At 38.9% G+C, this 20,334-nt stretch overlaps 1 protein-coding gene and 1 long non-coding RNA gene across 4 annotated transcripts in view; one reads left to right on the forward strand and one right to left on the reverse strand.

Annotated features, from left to right (window-relative positions):
* The window catches only part of LOC142016631 (uncharacterized), a 505,011-nt gene that overhangs the window by 439,210 nt on the left and 45,467 nt on the right, over positions 1 to 20,334 (forward strand). The window lies entirely within an intron of this gene.
* The window catches only part of METAP1D (methionyl aminopeptidase type 1D, mitochondrial), a 77,337-nt gene that overhangs the window by 21,383 nt on the left and 35,620 nt on the right, over positions 1 to 20,334 (reverse strand). For both annotated transcript variants that reach the window (XM_075000670.1, XM_075000669.1), the window contains exons 2-3: positions 3,756 to 3,925; positions 339 to 488 (exon numbers count right to left, since the gene is read on the reverse strand). In XM_075000670.1, coding sequence (XP_074856771.1) covers positions 339 to 488; positions 3,756 to 3,925 — 320 coding nt within the window. The remainder of the gene's footprint in view (positions 1 to 338; positions 489 to 3,755; positions 3,926 to 20,334) is intronic.

The following is a 20,334-nucleotide window of genomic DNA, read 5'->3' on the forward strand; positions in this document are numbered from 1 at the left end:
CGCAGAACGTGTGAATCACAGGATTTGCTGTGTCAGAAATTCATATAGAATCCCATGCACCTTATGACAAACTCCTGCAACTTGGCAGGTCAGGATGCAGACTTAAAAAGATTACATTTCAAACACTGGGTGACGGTAATCACACCCAACACAGATTTATATGATAAAAGAAATTAAAAGGACATGTTATATAGCAAAAATACATTAAAGAGCAAATAAAGACCCCTTTATTCAATATGAAATTTAACAGCAAGCTTGATGCACATAAAAATAAAATGAAAACAAAAACAAAGTACAGAACACATCCAAGTTGTTACGGGACCTCATGTGACTGTTACCTTTAAACACTTTCCAGACAGACGTAGAATATGACAGGCCAGTTGACAAGCCTGACGAAGCCCTTGAATCTGATCTTCATTCTTAATTTCTATGTAGTCTCCCCACTCTGGTACAATGCCTGTCGTCACATAGTCTGGCTTCTTTATGTGCTTGGAGAAGGAGGATTGAAAATGAAGATCAGAAAACTGAGCATGACAATGGGATCATTTTCTCAGAAAGTGCCTCCTGCTTCATGGCAGTTTGCCCTTTCTGTCACAGTATTGACCTTCCTAAGCCATCAGGGCAAGCCCTTAAGGGCTGCCTCAGTATTTCTTCCAATGCCCTTTTGAACTTAACATTGCCTGTTACTATTGCCTTAGATATGTGTTAACCTTCCAGTGTTGCAGTCCAAGATATTGCAGTAGTCTTTCAGACCAAATAGTTATGAGCTTTAAAACTATCCATGGAACACTTAAAAGTTCATTATTTCATTTTTAAACAAAGGTACATTTTATAAAGAGGTCAACTACACACACACCCGCTGAGCAGCTTTATATCTAGTAATAAGAAAGTGCTGAAGTTCTTACTCAGTTTCTTACTCAGACAAAATTCCCTTTAACTTTAGAGGGAGTTTTGCCTGATTAAAAATCTCAGTATTTCTACCTGTCAACCTCATTCAGGCATCAAGTGTAGTTGTAGCCATGCGAGTCACAGGATATAAGAGAGACAAGGGCTACGTCTACACTTCAGTAATCTTTCGGAAGAATTTCTTCAGAAAGATCTCTTCTGAAAGAACTTCTTTCGAAAGAGCATGTCTACACACAACAAAGTGGATCAAAAGAGTGATCTGCTCTTTTGAAAGAGAGCACCCACACATCCCCTGCTCTTTCTGAAGAACAGGTCAGGGATTGAAAAATCAGGCCCATGGAGCACCTACGCAACACTCTTCCTGAAATGGGAGTGGAAGAGCACTTTCAAAAGGAGCGCCTCATTCTTTTGAAATTAATTTTGAAAGAATGCTTTTTATGTGTAGTCGCTCCACGGGGTATTTCGAAAGAGCCCTTTCTTTTGAAAATTATTTCAAAAGAAACTTGCTAGTGTAAACACAGCCAAGGTGAATTTGGACATGATTGTCTAGTATTATAAAAAGAAAGCGTGAGAGATATGAATAAGGTTGGACCAACTTCTGTTAGTGAGAGGTACAACAGATGTTGGTCCAATAAAAGATATTACCTCACTCACTTTGTCTTTTAAGCTCATTCATATCTATATGTCACACAGACATTTTTAAATTTAAAATACTTTGGAACCATGTCAAAATTCACTGTCTTTCAGGAAAAATTATAATACATACATAAATGTATTTTTTAATTTCCTGAAAAGGTCTCAGGCTTCATGCATGTCAAAGTCTAAATCTAATTTAAAAAAAATACATTACAATTCTAAGGCAAATACGTAGTAACAACAATGCCACCACCACCTTACACAATATAAGCGCATTTCATCCTTCTAAGGATTCCAGAACTCTTACAAGCTATACATAGCTATGACTTCATTCATCACAAAGTGGTGCTGAGACACTCAAGTCATTGCAAGAACTTTACAATTGACATCAGTGGAAATCGGATCAAGCCCATAAGGCACACAGGATTAAATGGACATAGGACCAAGGATGTAGGATAGTTAGATGAGCTGTTTAAGCAGCACACAGCAAGACTACATTTTAGCGCAGGAAGTGAAGAAGAGGGGTTTATCCAATTAACTCTATAGGGGGACTTTAAGTAGGTAGGCTGTATTTACCCAAAATAGTGTTTGGCCACCCTAATGCTTCTGGAAAGTGTCACAGGACCTTGAATGACTCCACACCATCAGGACTTCAGGTTTACATCTCATTCAAAACACACAGCACCCCAGCAGCACATCTCTCAGTTTCCCCTTGGGGAGCACTCGTCCAATAACTGCGTAGACCTGACACTGTTTAGTTTGTAAAATATGATGAAATTGCAGCCCACGAAGGTATAGCAACAGACATTTATTTCTACTCTTCCTCACCACACCTCTTTTCCCACAAAAATCCGTAAAATGCATATGCAATTTTTAATATTATTTCTGGGATATTCTGCAGAAAAAAATGCCCTTTCCTGCCAATTACACATATTCCTGTAATAAGTTTCCCTCGTTATTTGGCTATTTCCTAAATTAGTGATATATGCTAGTTAATCATAATTCTGTATGCAGATGAAAAGTGAACCGATTATTAGACAACATGAGCACTGCAAGCCGTGAAGATCAGTTTTCAATATGACAGTTTCTGGTTTTGTATTCACCCTGAAAGAACTACCTAAAGATACAAAATGTTTGCAAGTGCTAGAACAATTTTTCTAATCTTTCAAACAGGCTACCTTCATTGTGTAGCCAAAGGCTCCATAATGTCTTAGGCTTAAGAATCCGACAATGAGCATCCTCAATTCATACCCTTTTTACTATTTTATATTTTGTGTTACTATAAAATACTATCCAAACTTAGTTTAATTAAATAAAAAGTATGAAGCAGTCAGAGTACATATGGCAATAGCAGTCCTGATAGAACTGTCCTAAATAAAGCCATAATAGCTTGAAAAGCAGACAAAAATATGTTTTCAAAAAAACAAACACAAAAACAGAACATATGACAGCAAAGGTTAGTTCATAAGTAACATAGCAGGGCAGCTGGCTGACATTTTGATGTATGCTTTCATCCAAGCCTGAAATCACCAAAACTGCAGGAGGATGTAAATGTTTGAGACTTAACATGTTAGAAATTTACATTGAAAGGGCAACATTTTGCCTTCAAATGAGCATATGCATATCATGTTGACTTGAGGTTTTTTATTTGCCCACATCAGAGGTGCTGCTAAGCCCACTGTGGGCCCTAAGCAGGAATATTTTCCCTCCTCTCTGATCCCAATCACCCACCCTCTAGAAATACTAACTGCATATTTTTCTGAAACCAAAAAATAGACCAACACTGCACATACCAATAGGATGGTTTACAAATACATGTTAAATTAGAAGAATGGTATGGGGATGTTTTAAACCTAAATCAGGGCCCCCGAGCTGCCCGGGATGCTAAACTTAGTATGATACCACCAGTGCCCACATCCAAAGGGAGAGTTTTGGATCCAAAAGTGTTATATTAAATGTCATCAGTTACAGTAACAAATACAAGATATGAAGAACAGCCAGTTTTAAACTCTCTGATGGATTATTTACACCGCTCTGTTTAGCGTGGCAGGGAGCTTGAAATTTCTCCCACCACTGTTCCTATTACAAATCCCAAATCAAGTAACAAGCCAGATTCGGACTCCCAGCTGTCAGAGTATGAATGCACTTGATCACTCGTGCAGTCAAGCTTTATATTGACTAGAAAATGGATCAGATAATAGAAATTACAGTACCTTCGGAACTGGGTGAGCTAGAGAAACTCTAGCTGGCTGCACTATACTATAAGCAGTATTTCTTTGTCTCTGGGAAAAGAAGTATCTTCTTTGTTGAATGCTTGACTGTGTGTGTAAGCAGATATGATTGACTGGCAAAGAGAAAATTCCACGGCAGTGAATCACACAACCTGTGAATAGAAATGATTTTTAAAAATGGTTAAAAGAAGTCTTTTTCATATTACCAAACTACTAAGTGGTGACTAAGGCAAAGGAAAAGCCCTAAATAAAAAAAAATATATAATAGACTGCATATAATAGCAAGTTCCAGTTCATTAAGTTAATTATGATTTTGTTAACATATTTATAGCCTATCTGTAGTTTAATATAAATACTGTATAATGAAATAACTGTCTTAACATTTAGAAGCACTGCGAACAAAAAATACATATCAAAGCCTTGCCTAGTAAAATACTACAGCATTGAGCCTCTCTAGTCTGGCATCTTCAGGACCTGAATGGTGCCAAATGAGAGAATTTGCCAGACTACAGGAGGTCAATATGGTCTAGCAGCACTACCAACACTTCTACTCATTATTGGTCTGTTAGAAGACATTTATGGGTAAATTACAGCTAAATAACAACACAGAACACTGAGAGCCTGGCCTCGTGGCTGTAAACAAACTTTATGAGACCCTGGGAAATTTGGCCAGGCACGTGATAAGTGGTCGTCCAGCAAACTTAAAAAATGCCGGATTAAAGAGGTTGCCAGACAAGAGAGTTCTAGATTAAAGAGGTTCAACCTGTAATCTATTTTGGTTCAGCGTATGAGAAAGTTGTGCCAAGACCATCAATAGCAGAACTGACCCCATAATTGGGCCCTGGTCTCCATGACCTGAATTGCTAGTCTAGAGAAGCCAACACTTGGGACAACAGTAGAACAAGGGACACTATCTAGCACTCAAGCGAGAGAAAGGACGGAGATAGGACAGTGCACACTTTTTCCATTTGTGTTTTGGTTTGGATTGTATCTGCATCAGAGTTAACCAATAGGCTGGTTTGTAGTAGCTGGTTGCTAAGAGACATTGGATAACTCAAGCAAGTGTTTTGCTTGGTAGCCTAATGGAATAGATTTCACATAGCAGATTAATTGATCTGGAAAGGTGTCACACATGCGCAAATACACAACAACAAGAAATGGTCAGGTGTTTTTTTTGTTATATTTTTTAAACCTGAGCTAACTGTTCCAATTAGATTTAGAGAAATTAGCAACAGAAAATCTAGTCATCTAGTTCAATTCCTTGTCAAGGCACTATTTTTCCTTACTATACATTTCTTATTGTCTTATACAATTTAGTTTTAAATGTTCCAATAAAAATTCTTCACTTTTCTTAGAAAACACCCAGTTCTTGCACTTAACGAGTGCAGGCAATTTTATTCTACCTCCCCTGTGAATGTAATTATTTTGGCCAGCGCATAGAAATCTCACCCTATGTTTATGTTGGGCTTCTTAGAAAGCCTTTTTACAGTGTTCCATGCTATATGTGAAGTACAGGAGTAGTGGGGCACTGTTTCAGGAGCCCCAAAGTATACAACCAATAGAAATATTGAACAAGATCTGCCAAAGAAGGGGCCTTATGGATTTTTTGGTATTTTGACAAGTGACAAGGTTAGTGATTATTACTCATATCTTTATAGCTCTCTGAAGAAGTGCAGAAGTCCTCACTGATGACTAACAGGCTTCTAATTTTGGTTTAGATCTTCCACAGTTGTGCAGAGTGAAGTAGTGTTTGGGGCTGAAGGTTCAAATCAAGCTTGCAGAGGAAAGCCAGGGAACTTTGCAATGGTAGCTCCACAGTAGGAACAACACAGTTTTTAGAACAATGAGTTGGGCTGTATCTCTCCCTGGGTTCATTATATTTGCCTTTTTTTTTAAATGTAAAGTCTTTTTAGTTTCTTTTGTTATAAGCGCTGGACCATAAATTCCAAAAATGGTACCTAAGAGAGAAAAAGGTGATTTTTTTTCTGAATTGCTGGACCATCTAACCCAGTTTTTCTCAACCAGAGAGATGTGTACCCCTTCGGGGTACACCAAGGTCTTCCAGGCATTACATCAACTCATCTAGATACTTGCTTAGCTTTACAACAGATTACCTAAGCACTAGTAACGTTAGTGCAACACTGAAATCTAAGTACAATATTTCTATTCCAATTCATTTATTCAATAAGATGGCAGAAAATCAGCAACTTTTCAGTAGTAGGCTCCTGTGATATTTTTGCATGTTTTTGTAAGTAAGTAGTTTTTAAGTGAGATGTAACTTGGTATGCAAAACAAATCTGACTCCTGAAAAGGGTACTGTAATCTGGAAAGGTTCAAGACCTCAGATGACCTTAGGATCATGTTTCTTAACCGGTGGTACACGTCCCCATAGGGGTACATGAGATAAATCTGCAGGTACTTTTTTTCTTTTTTTTTTTTAAAGGGGTACTTTTTGAAAAAAAGGTTGAGAAACGCTGATCTAACCCAACCTGCCATACAAAGTTCATCTCCGAACGCCGAGCTCACTAGCCCAACTTGTGTAAGTTTCTTAATGTAAAACCAGCAGACCCTGGTCATCTGCAAGTAAATAGAACCTGGGACTTCTGGAGCTTAGTGCATGAGCCTCTACCACATGAGGTGAAAGCCAGCTGGCTGTTAGCTGAGGCTGTGGATCAGACAGACTCATTATTCGCTCTGTAGGTGGTCTCAGTGCCACTAGATGGGACAGTGTACCACACCCAGGTGTATGGTTTATGCTAGCACAAGCGGAGGCTCTTTCTGTGCAGTGTTATACAAACATAACAAAAGGAATCCCTTTTCCAATTAATTTAAAATTCACATGCATTGATGTGGTCAGCTTAAATCCACCCAGATATCAGGCTGTGAATATGCAGTTTAGATGCTCTCCTGCATGAATGGCATGTTGCCCATGCACCTGCCCTGCCACATGAAAAGTTTAATGGGGGGGGGGACAGGGGAGAGAAAAAGGTGCAAGTGCGCTTGTCAATTATTTGACAACAGAATGCTAAACATTACAAATGCATGCTCTGAAACACATTAGGCCAGTTTATATTCCTGACTGCACTGCTATCGACTGCCCCAAAATCAAAGGGATAGCTTTCTTTAGTGTGAAATGTTTACCTCTGTCCCATTAAATACATACACTCGGGCTCCATCTACACTAACAAGTTCTTAAAAGGAGGGGGCTCTTTTGAAATATACAGCAGAGTGTCTACATGCAAAAAGCATTCTTTCGAAAGTTAATGAGAAGAATGCGGTGCTCCTTTCGAAAGTGCTCTTGCATTTCGGTTTCAGGAAGTGTGCCCCCTTTCAAAAGCTTCTTTCAGAAAAAAAAAAAAAGTGCACAGATGCTCCAGGGGCCCTTTTTTTTTCCTCAAAAGAGCAGTTCTCATGCGGCCTGATTTTATGATCCCTGGCCCGTTCTTTCGAAAGAGCAGGGGCTGTGTGGATGCTCTCTTTCGAAAGAGCAGCTCATTCTTTTGATCCACTTTTTTATGTGTGTGGACGCACTCTTTCGAAACAAGTTCTTTCGGAAGAGATCTTCTGGAAGGGCTTCTTTCAAAAGATCTCTGTAGTGTAGATGTAGCCTATAGATGTTGTCACAAGGTAACAGCATACTAAGATACTGCACTGCGTTGTTCTTTCCCAAACTAGTCATTACAAACCAGAAAAAAATTACTGGCACAGGTCAGTTACATAAACCAAACAAATGTCAATAGCACAATACAAGAGCCCTAAAATAAATTGATAAGAAACACAAACAGGGTAATAAAACTTTTACTAAAGGAGTAAATACAATAGTAAATAAATTTTCTTCTAAGATTTCTTCTAAAAGTAGAACAGCATTACAAAAATAATAAACAGTATTTGCTTAGAGGAGAAAATATCTAATTACTGTCACCTTCCTCTACAAAGAATACACTTTAATGTCTCTACAACTACCCTTAATTTTTAAGCTTCATTATTCACAGCTAATTTGATACACCAACATCATCAATCACTAGACACAAGAACAACTGGCTGTGTTCCATAACTTTTGTCCACAGACTCCCAGAGCCACTGACACATATGGAGGCTGCTGTCTGACTGTCAGAGTTCTCTTTATTTCTGTTATTCGACAATGCACAGTACATTTCTCTTGTTAAACTGTTTTGGAACAGAAATGTGTATATTAATTTTTGAAAGATATATTTATAGATGTCAAATCGATGATGTTTCCAGTGGGAATTGTAAACATCTGGGAGATCTTAGAAAGAGAGAAAGTGGTAGCCTTATAACACACAGATCATCAGAGCAAGGATGTAATGTTGATCACTGACAGGGTTTCTTTCTGTTCCTAGACACAATCTGCGTTATTTGTCATGAATAATAGAATATTTACTATCAGCTGCAATAAGGAGAATTATTGCCAATGTTATAAAAAAAAATCACATCAGCGCATAGTTTGTGCTGAGCACAGAAAATTATAGACAAATGCTTCTTTGACTCTACCGTGAATCACACTGTGCAGCCTGTATGTGTTTATGTCTTTAAAAGCTGCTGGATCTGCAGCATATCTTCTGTGCTTTAATTTGTATTAATAATATAAATATGCACTGTGAGTTATTGCAATTTACCATATGAAATTATCTTTTATGGAAGCTACATATGATTTTCTTTTAACTGATTCAGACAGAAAGGTTGAATACAGAAATCAAGTATGATAATGGGAGGGAAGCATTTTATGTGACTAATTTTGCAGCACAATGTGCCCCATATTTATTAGCCTTTTACTCCAGGTCTATTTTAATTGTTATCTGTTCATGCATGCTACACTATATAATGAAATGCTCCCCTTTCACCCACTGAGTAGTGAGGTTTTTTTATATGTATGTCTATTAATGACCCTTAATTAAGCTGATTTTAGTAATTTAAATGTAATTTTTCTTCTGGTCAACAAGTATTTTTAAGAGAGAGGCTGGAAATCAACGGTCAAATAACTACTTTTACAATATTCCTTACTTAACAGTAAATGCTGTATGTTTCAATGAATGTGTCCTACCAACACCAAAACCAACATTATGCAACAGATTTGAGTGCCAATACTCTCAGACCATCAAGCTATTAATATTTGCTTAGCCAAGATTCACAATGTACCAATGAAGAAGCAGAAAATATCTATAGTAAAAGCTTGAGTCTGGTTCTACTACACAACAACTACAATGTAGGATTTAAAAGAAAGACACTATAAAACACATATTTTAGAACCTTTCCAACTATTATAATGATCAGTAGACTATAGACACGTACTAGTAAAAACATTTATGGGATATGGGAATTAATATACAACTGATTAAAAAACTATAGGCAAATTACTTCTTGGCGAAATGAGTCTTGCATAACATACAATAATTAGCAATTACCAAACTCAAAACTTGCATTTTGCGAGCCTATTTTCAAATATTGTACATCAGTACATCTGAATTCAAACCAGAGTTTGGAGATTCGCACGAAGAATACTTGTGAAATTGAGGAGTAACAAATGAGTGTTTTAATGTTTATATTTGCTCCGTCAAATAATTTAAGCCTAGCTATGTAATTTTGCTTCTACCACCAATGTTGATTTTTAAAAGAAAGGAATGATGTTTGAAGTGGCTGATCTGATAAGCACTCTGTCTAACAGCACATGGACTTCAACCAAGGTTAACTAGAGAAAAAGTAGGCAGGTTTTCTTTAAATGCTCATTACAAAACGTCTAGATACAAATTTTCAATGTCCTGACCCTATCTAAAATACTGGAATTGCATTCCCGCTTTCATTTGGCAAGTCTTTAGTAGCACAGGTTATTGTAATGAACATTTATGCATATAACACTGATTTTGTGATGCCTGTATGAGGTGCCCATGTGCTTCAAAAAATAAAACGTGGAAGATTAAAGGTTCTTTCCAACTCCATGTAACCTGTACAACTGCAGAGCAGCTCACATTTCACAAGCAATAACCTGTGCATTTGCTGAAGAAAAGAACAACACAGAAGAATGCCTCAGGCAGAAGTTGAAACTGATTGGGCAAAGTAGAAGAACAAGAGCCCTTGAAACTAAACAAAAGCAAATTCATTCTGCTGACAGATGTTGATTACATCAAAGCAATGAAGGACTTTTTTTAAAAAACAAATATCTCTGCATTATCTGTACACGAGAGCTGTATCTTAATCAACATAATCTAACACGTAATAATTTTTAAATTCAGTAAAGTATATTGTAATGAGGTCCTAGCTACAGGGTTCTGTAAACAACAGTGTATTCACATGGTCATGTCTCCATGCCCGTGCTGGTAACACAATCATCACTCCCTTACTGCTAGGGGTTAACTGCTCTGGCAGCCAAATAAAATACAGAGAGAGCCGTATAATTATGGAGACAGTCAAAGGGCAGGCTCTATTTTGAAATCTATTTGCACAGACAAGCTCTTCCAATTTGGCTTACAGGAAACTGGCTGGTAAAGGGAGTCTCCTTTTTGCCAGATGCTTTCCACACGTCTTTCCCACATCAGGAAATCACGGATATGGACACCATACGTGACTGTTTCCTGGATTACAGGCCTCTGTGTCATTACAGGAAGAACAAATCTATATAACAAGCTTGTGAGAAATATTTTCCTCTGACAACATCAGGAAAAAGCAAAGCATAAAAAAAAATACTGAAAACGTTCATCAAGCAGCAATTCTACACAATAAGGTGCTGAAAAGGAGAAAACAAAAATGCCTGATAAGAATGCCTACGTTTTATATCACATGCCTGGGGAAAAATAACATTAAATCAACATAGCTATGCCTTTGGTGACAATTAACAATACATTAGTACAGATCTCCAGAGTTACGTGCCCCGAGATTCTTAAATACATAATACTAAAAACAAATTTACTTTTATTTATTTATTGAAATGGAATAGAAATTGGTTACTAAGGACTGTAACTAGCATTCTTTCTGGCCTCCTTACTCAGAATCAGGCTACATCTACACTTACCAGGAATGTCAACGGCTGCTACGCAATTTTAGGTATGCCAGTTGCGTACCTAAAATCAATTCTGCAGCTGTTGATATTGATTCCTGTCCTCGCTGCAGAACGTCAAGGGGAGCACTCCTCCCATTGACATGTCTTAATCCTTACAGCTCTCAAGGAGTTCTGGGGTTGACACTGATTCCGGAATGTGCCATTTTGCACATGCGCGAAATGGCGCCCTGGAAGGTCAAGCCTGATATTTGATCTTCCATGGCCAGTGTAGACCTAGCTCCAGTGTAGTTGTCCTTTCCCCAACAAAATCAATAGCAAAACTCCCACTGACTCCAATGGTGCAGGATCAAGCTCCAATCCAGGCATCACTGGGACTCCACAAAAGCATAAAGCAAGTTGGATGGTGTCTTTCAGGTCCCATACTACTCCCAGCAAATTCAAAGTTTTGCCAGCGACTTCACTGGAAGCGGGAATAGGCGTCTGTGGCAATATTTTAATTTGTAAATAATTGTATGAAAAGCCACGACATTTTCACAAATATTGACACTGCTTATTATTTCTTTATATATGTTAGATATTCATATTAAAATAGTTCACTATTATCTTTTGATAGTTCAATATTACTGCTTCGGAGATAACGCAGTTGTTATACTTCTTCACTGAGCCCACACCTAGAGCCAAAACAATAGGTATTTCAGAAGTACGTAATCTGGGAAACTAAGAAGAATCAGAACCTCTTCCATGTACAGGAAGAATGACAGCCTCAGGGTACTCCGGCCCAATAATAACAACATTCAAGTACTAGCGCCCAGGTCATGACAGGCCATGACCTTTCCCCATAGCTCTTTCAGGAAGCTGGCTCTGTGCCACACTTTATCAATAGCAATTAATAGTGTGTAACAAGTAAAGAGAAAGAGAAAAACTTCCAATTTTACGTTTTAAACCAATAGCTGTACAACAAAACCCCCCAGATCTCCAACTGGTGATGATTTCCTGAACAGTTCCCACACCCCCACCCAAAAAAATCAGACCAGAAAGATATGTTATATTTACTGCTTCACTGAGAAAATTCTATTGTCACAGCACATTGACTAGCATACTAGGGTTTAAGAAAGATAAAACCAGTAACTGAGTATTACTATGTTTGAGTATTACAACCCTGTCTCATTCATTCATTCATACCCCAAAGGAATTTCATTGTCCATTAAAATGTGACTAGATTCCATAGACTTCTTTTATTGAAAGCAGGATTCCTAACATTTCTGCAACATGCACACAGGCAGCTTTACTGACAAAGAAATATTTTCTCTTTTCTGTTGGGATAACTGGGTTTATTAAAGACTTTACATTCTAGGGAAGTTCTAAGAAAACAACAGAAGCAATCCTGCATCCAAATTGTTCTGTCTCCAGCAAAACAACAACAACCAGAAAACAAAAGGCAAGTGTTGTTTAAGGCTGCAACAGCAGCAAAATGAAACAAATAGGATCCAAAAGCCTGGACAGAGCAATATTAAGAGTTTCACACGCAGTTCATTCCAAGGAAATAGAGGCTTCAAATCAGCACTTGACATCTGGCAAATTTCAACTTTTCTAACTAGGGAAAGAACCGTTCCTATTAACTCACGATGCTTCTGTTAAGATGAAGAAAATGAATGAATTCATCGTAACCCACACAAATTAGAACCAGAAACATATTTGCTCAGACTTGCACATTGAAATACATCTTAAGAATGATTTCTATGATAAGTATTTTATAAATAAATAGTTAAGTCCTGCTTGAAAGAACAGTTGGTATATTAGCTACTTTGATTTTCGCATCATTTGGATTATTTAACTTTAAATAAAACAGCACAGCCCAAAACAGTAGTTGATTGTTTAAAATAATAAATTACTCAAAACACCCCATACAAAATGTGCACACAGCCAGAGCAGTGATATTTAATGAATTCTACTGTTGAAAAGAGTTTTAGATAGTATATGGGACACAATTCTTTTTCAAATAATGTTTACGTCCTGTATATACTGTGGCATTATTTTGACACACCATTAAATGGTGCTAAAAATATACATCTTACTGTAAATACATTTTGACCTTGAATTGCTAAAACCTGTATCTGTAGCTTTAGAAAAATGATTTGCGCATCATTTCTTTCATTGTACAAGACCATAAGATTGATAAAATAAGAGCATAACTTTGCATGGAAATTATGTTGACTATCATGATAATTATATGAATATCTTCTATGTAATCTAAGTTGCAGCAGTCAGAGTTGGTAATTTTCCCCACAAATAAAATATACCACTCACTACAATACTTTATCATCTCACTAATATAGTTCTACATTTCCACAGTTGAATCTCTGAGGAGTTAAAACAAAAGGATTCTTGAATCACAAGCCAGTGTGTTATCTCAACAAGGAAGATAAGTATAAAGTCTGTTAGCGATTTCTTCCGATAGAAATCTTTCAATAAAATAATTTCACTCATTTGGAAATAACTACATTTAACCGTGTTTCCTGTTCTATGTCAAGTTTTATTAATTTTCTATATTATCTCATTTTATAAGCAGTGGCTGCAGGTATCTAAAACACGATTTAGACATGATAAAGGTTCCTCTCCCATTGAGAGACCTTACAAATGTAAATTACATGCATTCATCCCTCAGCACATCTATGATGGATAGGGCCTTACCAAATTCTTGGTCCATTTTGGTCGATTTCATGGTCATATTAAAAATTGTCAATATGATTATTTGAAATATTTAAAACGTGAAATTTCACAGTGTTGTAACTGTAGGGGTCCTGACCAAAAAAGTTTGCAAGATTATTATAGCAGAGCTGAAGTACTGCCACCCTTATGTACTGCTGCTGGTGCCAGAGATGCCCTCAGAGTTCACTAGCCAGAAAACAGCAGCTGCTTGCCAGGAACCCAGCTCTGGAGGCAGTGCAGCCACCAGCAGCAGGGCAGAAATAAGGCTGGCATGGTGTGTTGTAGCCATCCTTACCTCTATGCCACTGGCTGGCAGCGTGGTGCCTTCAGATCCCCAGTTTGAGAAACACTGGTTTCTCCCATGAAATCTGATAAAAACCAGATTTCACACTTCATTATGCTTTTTTTTTCCATTGCTGTGAATTTAGTAGGGTCCTAATGATGCAAAACAAACTTTTAGGGTACCTGCCATTCTAATACCAAAACTAGTATTTTTAATTTCACCAGTTGTTTAAATTACGCATCTGATTCTGCATTCCTTATTCAGACAGTGTCCACTTAAGTCAGTGAGAGTTTTGGCTGAGTAAAGATTGAAATTTTGGGCCATTACACCTTAAAATCTATCTTCCAAATGTATGAGCAAACGTAACATTTTGCAGCTGTTTTTATGAAGTTGGTGAGGGCTGGGTGACAAGCTGTTATCTTGTTACCAGAAGATAAACTCTGTAACAAAGCTGTCCTACTGCAAAACTCACTACAGTTAAAACTTGGTAGCTTTATCACAGTATTTATTTTTATGCCAACTAGTTATTAAAATGCATACCTACATCACTGCAAAACTAGGACATTTATTCATAAATGTGACATTTGATTCACTGAGTGAATCCTAAGCACAGGATTACAGATCCTGTATAGAAGACTGCAATAAATATTTGTTGTTGTTGTTGCTGTTGTTGTTGTTTTTAAATAGAAGATTTCACTGTACCTCCTTGCTTGAAATATATAAAGATCTCTTTAGCATAAAAGTGTCTGTTTATCAAACAGTGATACAGGAAGAAGTTGTTTACATTTTCAACACGACCAACATAGATCATTTATGAAAAAAGCACTCCATAAGAATGCTCAATCACTGTCAATCAGACATGCTAAAATATACATAAACCAAACCATGTGGTGTGAACTGTATTAAACTGAACATGGAATTACTAATATAGCAAACAAAAAAAAAACCAGATAATTATAAGGGACTCATATACCTATTTGCACATCTCACAAACTTGTTAAAAAGGTGCCTGACCATAAAAACTGACAGCCTAAATTAAATACTGTATTTTTAAATTTTAATATGCTGGAAATGGTACCCCCACCTAATGACAATATTTTTTAAAATGTCCCATCTCTTATCATTGCTTCCAAACTAGTGCTTAAAATTACCTTCCAACTCAAATTACTAATAATTTGCCATTTCAATTGGATTTTATTCAAGTAAAGAAACAATTTAGTATCACTGTGCTATAAAACACATCAATATATTATAGTCCAGTAAATTAATATTTCTAACCTTCTTCTTTAATGTGCAAAACTAAATAAAATGATACAAAACAAATATTTTGATTTTAGTGCTTTATTACAAAATGTGTTTTGACATAAAGGCTTTTTTAAACTGCATTCTACAAAAAAAAAAAGACTATGCAAATTAACTGTTATAGCTGAAATGCAAATAACCTTTTCAATTTACAGTTTTTTTTCTCACTGACAATTACAATTTGCATGGCTTAATATTTAATACCATGATTAGTACTAATGTCCTATATTTTACTTCATAATCTAAACAAGTAAAATATTATTTTGTAGTTCACTGGTTTCTATACATAAGATGGAATGCTCAGTGTGTATTTCATTATGCAGATGAGCTATGGATGTTGTCTGACATGATTTAAATGGGTCAACAGTATTTTCCTATTCACATTAATCATTCAGACAGCTATAAAAAAAAAGTACTTTGAAAACTAAGCTAGAAAATCTGTTTTACCACTGATACCTACCACTAGTTGATTTACCAACAGTACAGATGTGCTGTGTGAGACCAGGGCTGCAGAATGCAGACAGAGGTCCGACACAGCTGGTCTTGCTCAAGAAAAACTGCCATTGAAGTTAATGGGACAAATTCACCCTTGGCATGAGTGCATGCAACTCCTCAGAGTTCAAAGGAGTTGTGCCCATTTATGTCAGAAGTAAATTTGGCCCAAAGGCTGTTTTACGGGAATACAGCTTGTAGAAAAAATCCCGTTGAAGTAAATGGGAGCAGGATCAGGCCATTTACTAGCAATTGTTCCCAAAGTACACAATTGTTCCCAAAGACTACAGTCTCTACTCTCAAACTATGTAACCATCATCTAAGACCAATTTTGAGATACGACAAATTGCACGGAGAATTGTAATTTATAAATTACGTAGTATTGTAAGTGCTCAGGGAAGAGCATAAGTACAAAACTAGGCAGAAATTGATGGGAAAAGAAGGATTAGGCAGAAAACACTAGATTCAGTCACACAATGACCAAAGAATTTACAACATTAAAAAAACTGAGAGAACAAACAGCATTACATGACAGAAAGTGCACACTGAGCCAGAGACAATGTATTTAGTTTCATCACTGTGTAACAACACTGCCAGAAAATCCTGCTGTTAAAAGGCGACGATCCTGCTGTTGTAAAATGAGGTTTACTGACATTCAGTTGCAGCTGGGTCTTTATCCCACCTGGATGTAAAGGAAAGCATAGACCAAGATCTAGTGTGTGGGCTGAGTACGCCTTGTTGAGGAATCCTAGAAATAACCACATAGCGATGAGGCTTGGGCCAAGTTATATATTTTTTCCAAATTCTTTAGGTGAATAAATGCAAAGCCTAGGATGGAGATAAATTTTGAGTCATTGTAACTTTTATGGAATGTGTTTAAAGTAGCTTGGGGGAAGTCACCTATTCACATTAGCATTATAATTTATACAAGAGTTCAGCTGTTCTTACACATTTTCATTAATACAGTAAACCCGCGATATAACGGACTAATGGGAGGAAAACAGAAAATCCATTATATCCGAGGGCTTACTCTGAGAGCGGCAGCTCCTCCAGCTCTGGTCTGCCTGCACTCAGGGGAGAGCATGGGGGCTCCTCAGTGCTGAGCCACCCACACTCTGCACTGGGGGCTCGTCCTGAGTCTGAGCCACCTGTGCTCAGGGCAGAGTGTGGGGGCTCCTCGGGCCCCAATCTCAGGTATTGGGGGGTGGGGTGAGGGGACCCAGAGGGGGTGGCTGCAGCAATCCCAGCTATGGCTAGGGACCCCATGGCCGTGGCAATCCCAGCAGGGGGAGTAAGGAAGAGAGGGGAGAGACCTGGCAGCCGCAGCCAGGGACCCCATGGCTGAGATCATCCTATTTTCTTTGGGGGGGGAAGATAGCCGATATCCATTATTACCAATGTTTAGTAAAATGGACTCTGTTATATCGAGGGTTTACTGTATTAGACATAACAAACTTTTATTCTTAGGCGTGTCTGGGTGAGACTTATGTTGGTTTTCATTTCCCAGTCAGTGCTTTTAGTGTACATTTCATGGCCATGAATCTAACGCAGTATGACTCTAACTGGTGGCTCACCCCTTTCTAAAGGCAATCAAACCTCAAGTGCCCACGCGGATTTTTTTTTTTTTTTATCTATTAGTAATCTTTGCTACTCTGACAAGGTGGTGTTGAGTCATCTGTGAACACCAGCTGGGATACATCAACATATTTCAGCTCTTTCCTATCATCTGGACAGTAAATGTTCATCTGTTCTAAGGGCTCTCTCCAGTAGGGGTCTGTCCTGGGAGTGATCTTATCCTGCTCACATACATACAACACAACTGGGGCCTGTTAAAGTCTGTGATGCAATAACATCAATATGCAGGTGAGATACAGCTCTACCTTTTTTCCCCCAGAATATGGGGAGTAATAGAGTCTTCTTTGTTTTCCCAATGCCTAAGAGATAGTGGGGCTTGAATAAGGGTACCTGCACATCTACATTACAAACTCAAGTCAACTTCACTTAGGTGGACTTCCAGCCACTGCAGTAATTAATTCAGTAGCATGCGTTCATACCATACTCCTCGTGTCAGCTGAGTGCATCCTCACAAGTGGCAGGTGCATTGACCTAGACAGTCAGTGCTTATTTTTGCCAGGCTTGCAGAGCTGAGACCAGGCACCTCTGGGCTTGCTGCATCAGTCATGAGTGTAGAAATATTGCTCAAGTCCCAGAAGCTCTTTCATTACAAATAAAGCACTACAGACAGCAATGCAGTGTGGGATAGCTACTCACCACAGGAAGTTTTGGGAAGGGCTTGCAATACCTCATGGGACCAAAACATTCTTACAGGGGACTGGGAATCTGACTTCAACATCTCCTGATGCTGTTTTCACCCTCACAGCTCTGACCTCAGCTGTAACTCGTAATATTTTTCAACTTTTTTCTAAAGGCTGGCACAGCCACACTCATGCCATTTCCTGAGCATCATGGACACTGCTTAGCTGTACACTATTGTTGTGAGCATTACAACCACCAAATGCTTTATGCTGCACTATTTCCAGAGCTGGGAGAGGAGCGGCCACACAGAACTAGGCAATTTCCTTCAAGCAGCTCTGCTGAAAGCCACAGAATAAAAAATTCCTGGTTGGAGCTGGCAGTCATGCTGCAGCTGAACACAGTGGAGTATATTGCTGGTCCCAAAAAACTGACTGATGGGATTGCGTCATTATGCAGTTATGGGATGATGATCAACGATTGCGAAACTTTCGTATCTGCAAGGCCACTTCCCAGGAACTGTGTGTGAAGCACTACCCAGACAAGGAACACAGCCACACTAAAATAAGATCTATTCTGACAGTGGAGAAGTACATGACTATTGCTTTGTGGAAGACTGCAAAGCCAGCATGCCACTGGTCAATGGCAAATCCACCATGGAGGCTGTTGTGATCCAAGAATGCAGGGCCATTAATTTCCTTTTGCTCTTGACAATGTGCAGGAGCTACTGCATGTTTTTGCTACAGTGAAGCAGCCTAACTGCAATAGGGCAATAGATGGCACACACAGTCCTATCTTGGCAGCAGACCACTTTGCTGAAGAGCTCATAAACAGCAAGAGATACTTTTCAATGGTGCTGCAAGCATTGATGGATCATTGAATTTCGGTAAACTTCCCCGCATGGGATGATCAGGGAAGCTGGATAATGTGTGCAACTCCGGTCTGTTAAGAAAGATATGTTATGGAACTTTCTTTCCAGACCATAAAATTACCACTGGAGATGCCAATAGTTATCCTCAGAGACCTAGCCTCCCCCTTGCTCATGAAGCCATACACAGGCAGCTTGGACTGCAGTAAGGAGCAGTTCTACTACAGGCTGAGCAAGTGCTGAATGATAGCAGAATGTGCTCTTGGCCATTTAAAGGCCAGGTTTAGGAGTTTTTTGACTCAGACCTCAGCAAAAGCCACATTCCCATCATTGTGGCAGCTTGCTGTGTGCTCCATAATATCTGTGAGAATTAGGGGGAAAATTTCATGCCAGGGCTAGGGTCAAGGCAGATTCCTAGCCACTAATTACGAGCAGCCAGATACTAAAGTGATAAGGAGAGTACTTTGAGGGGCACTGCTAATCAGAGAGGCTTTGAAAAACAGCTTTACGAATGACCACACATTGAAATGACAGTCACATCTGTTGCTGTTAATGAGGTCCCCTGTATTATGTGTGTGGCCTGTAAACCCTATAAACCTCCACAAACATACACACTTGTGCAACTCAAACTATAAAGAAATTGTGGTTGAGAACTTATGTATTTTTATTTCGGGAACAAAAGGAAGCACACGGTAAAGGAGCTCAGGAGCAGGAACTTCAGAGGGGGTGAGCAAGGGCAAAAGGAATTCTGTGATCATAAGAATGGGAATGTCTCCTGTTCTGGGAGGCATCCATGGGGGTTGACTGGAAGTCTGCCCTTGACTTCCCAACTCCACCCCTGAATTCTAGAGCACTTTGGAGAGGAGACTATGGGAACATGGTGAGGAGGGTATGTGGCTCAGCATAGGCTGGAGGAGGGGCTCTGGGCTCCTCTACCAGGCACCTGAGCAGTTCTGTTTGCTTCCACATGAGCCTCAACACATCCTGGCTGCGGGCTTCATATTCCCTGAGTGTTCCCCTCATGATACACACTTCCCTCCAGCAGTGTTGTCTTCCTCCAATGCATTTAAGTGGGCCTTGTCCATGCAAGCAGATTGCATGTGCTCAAGGAACATGTCTTCCTAAGTCCATTTTCACCTTCAGAGCTGTGCCAGACTAACAGCTGAAGGTGTGAGGAGAGTGGACAAAAGGCTCACTGTTGTGTTTGCTGTAACAAAATAGTGAAGGACAGAGCATCCATGGAAAACAATAGGCATGTGTTGTGTACAAGGACAAAGCTATGCAGCAGGTACAACACAGAGATCACAAGGGAGCATCTTGACTATGTTTGCTGCCAGGCCTGGTAACGAACAGATTGAGAAGTGCTCTGAAACTATGTGTGGGACAGTGTTAGCAAAAAAAAGTAGGTCATCCAGCTGTGCAAACCCCTGCTTTTGCCAAAGTGTGGTGGGGTGGGGCACAGTGGCATGGGAGCAGGCCAGGCCAGCACAGGGCTTGGGCTCTCATGGTCTTCATTTATCACCCATTTCCACAGGGACTAAGGCAGGTAAAGGCAAGTGGGGGGGGGCGAACATGGCAGCCACATACTTCCTCTCCCACTTGACTAGAAAGTGCAACTTTTCCGTCTCCCAGGGCCCTGGAG

This window comes from Carettochelys insculpta, chromosome 8, assembly GCF_033958435.1.
Source record: "Carettochelys insculpta isolate YL-2023 chromosome 8, ASM3395843v1, whole genome shotgun sequence".
Taxonomy (NCBI): Eukaryota; Metazoa; Chordata; order Testudines; family Carettochelyidae; genus Carettochelys; species Carettochelys insculpta.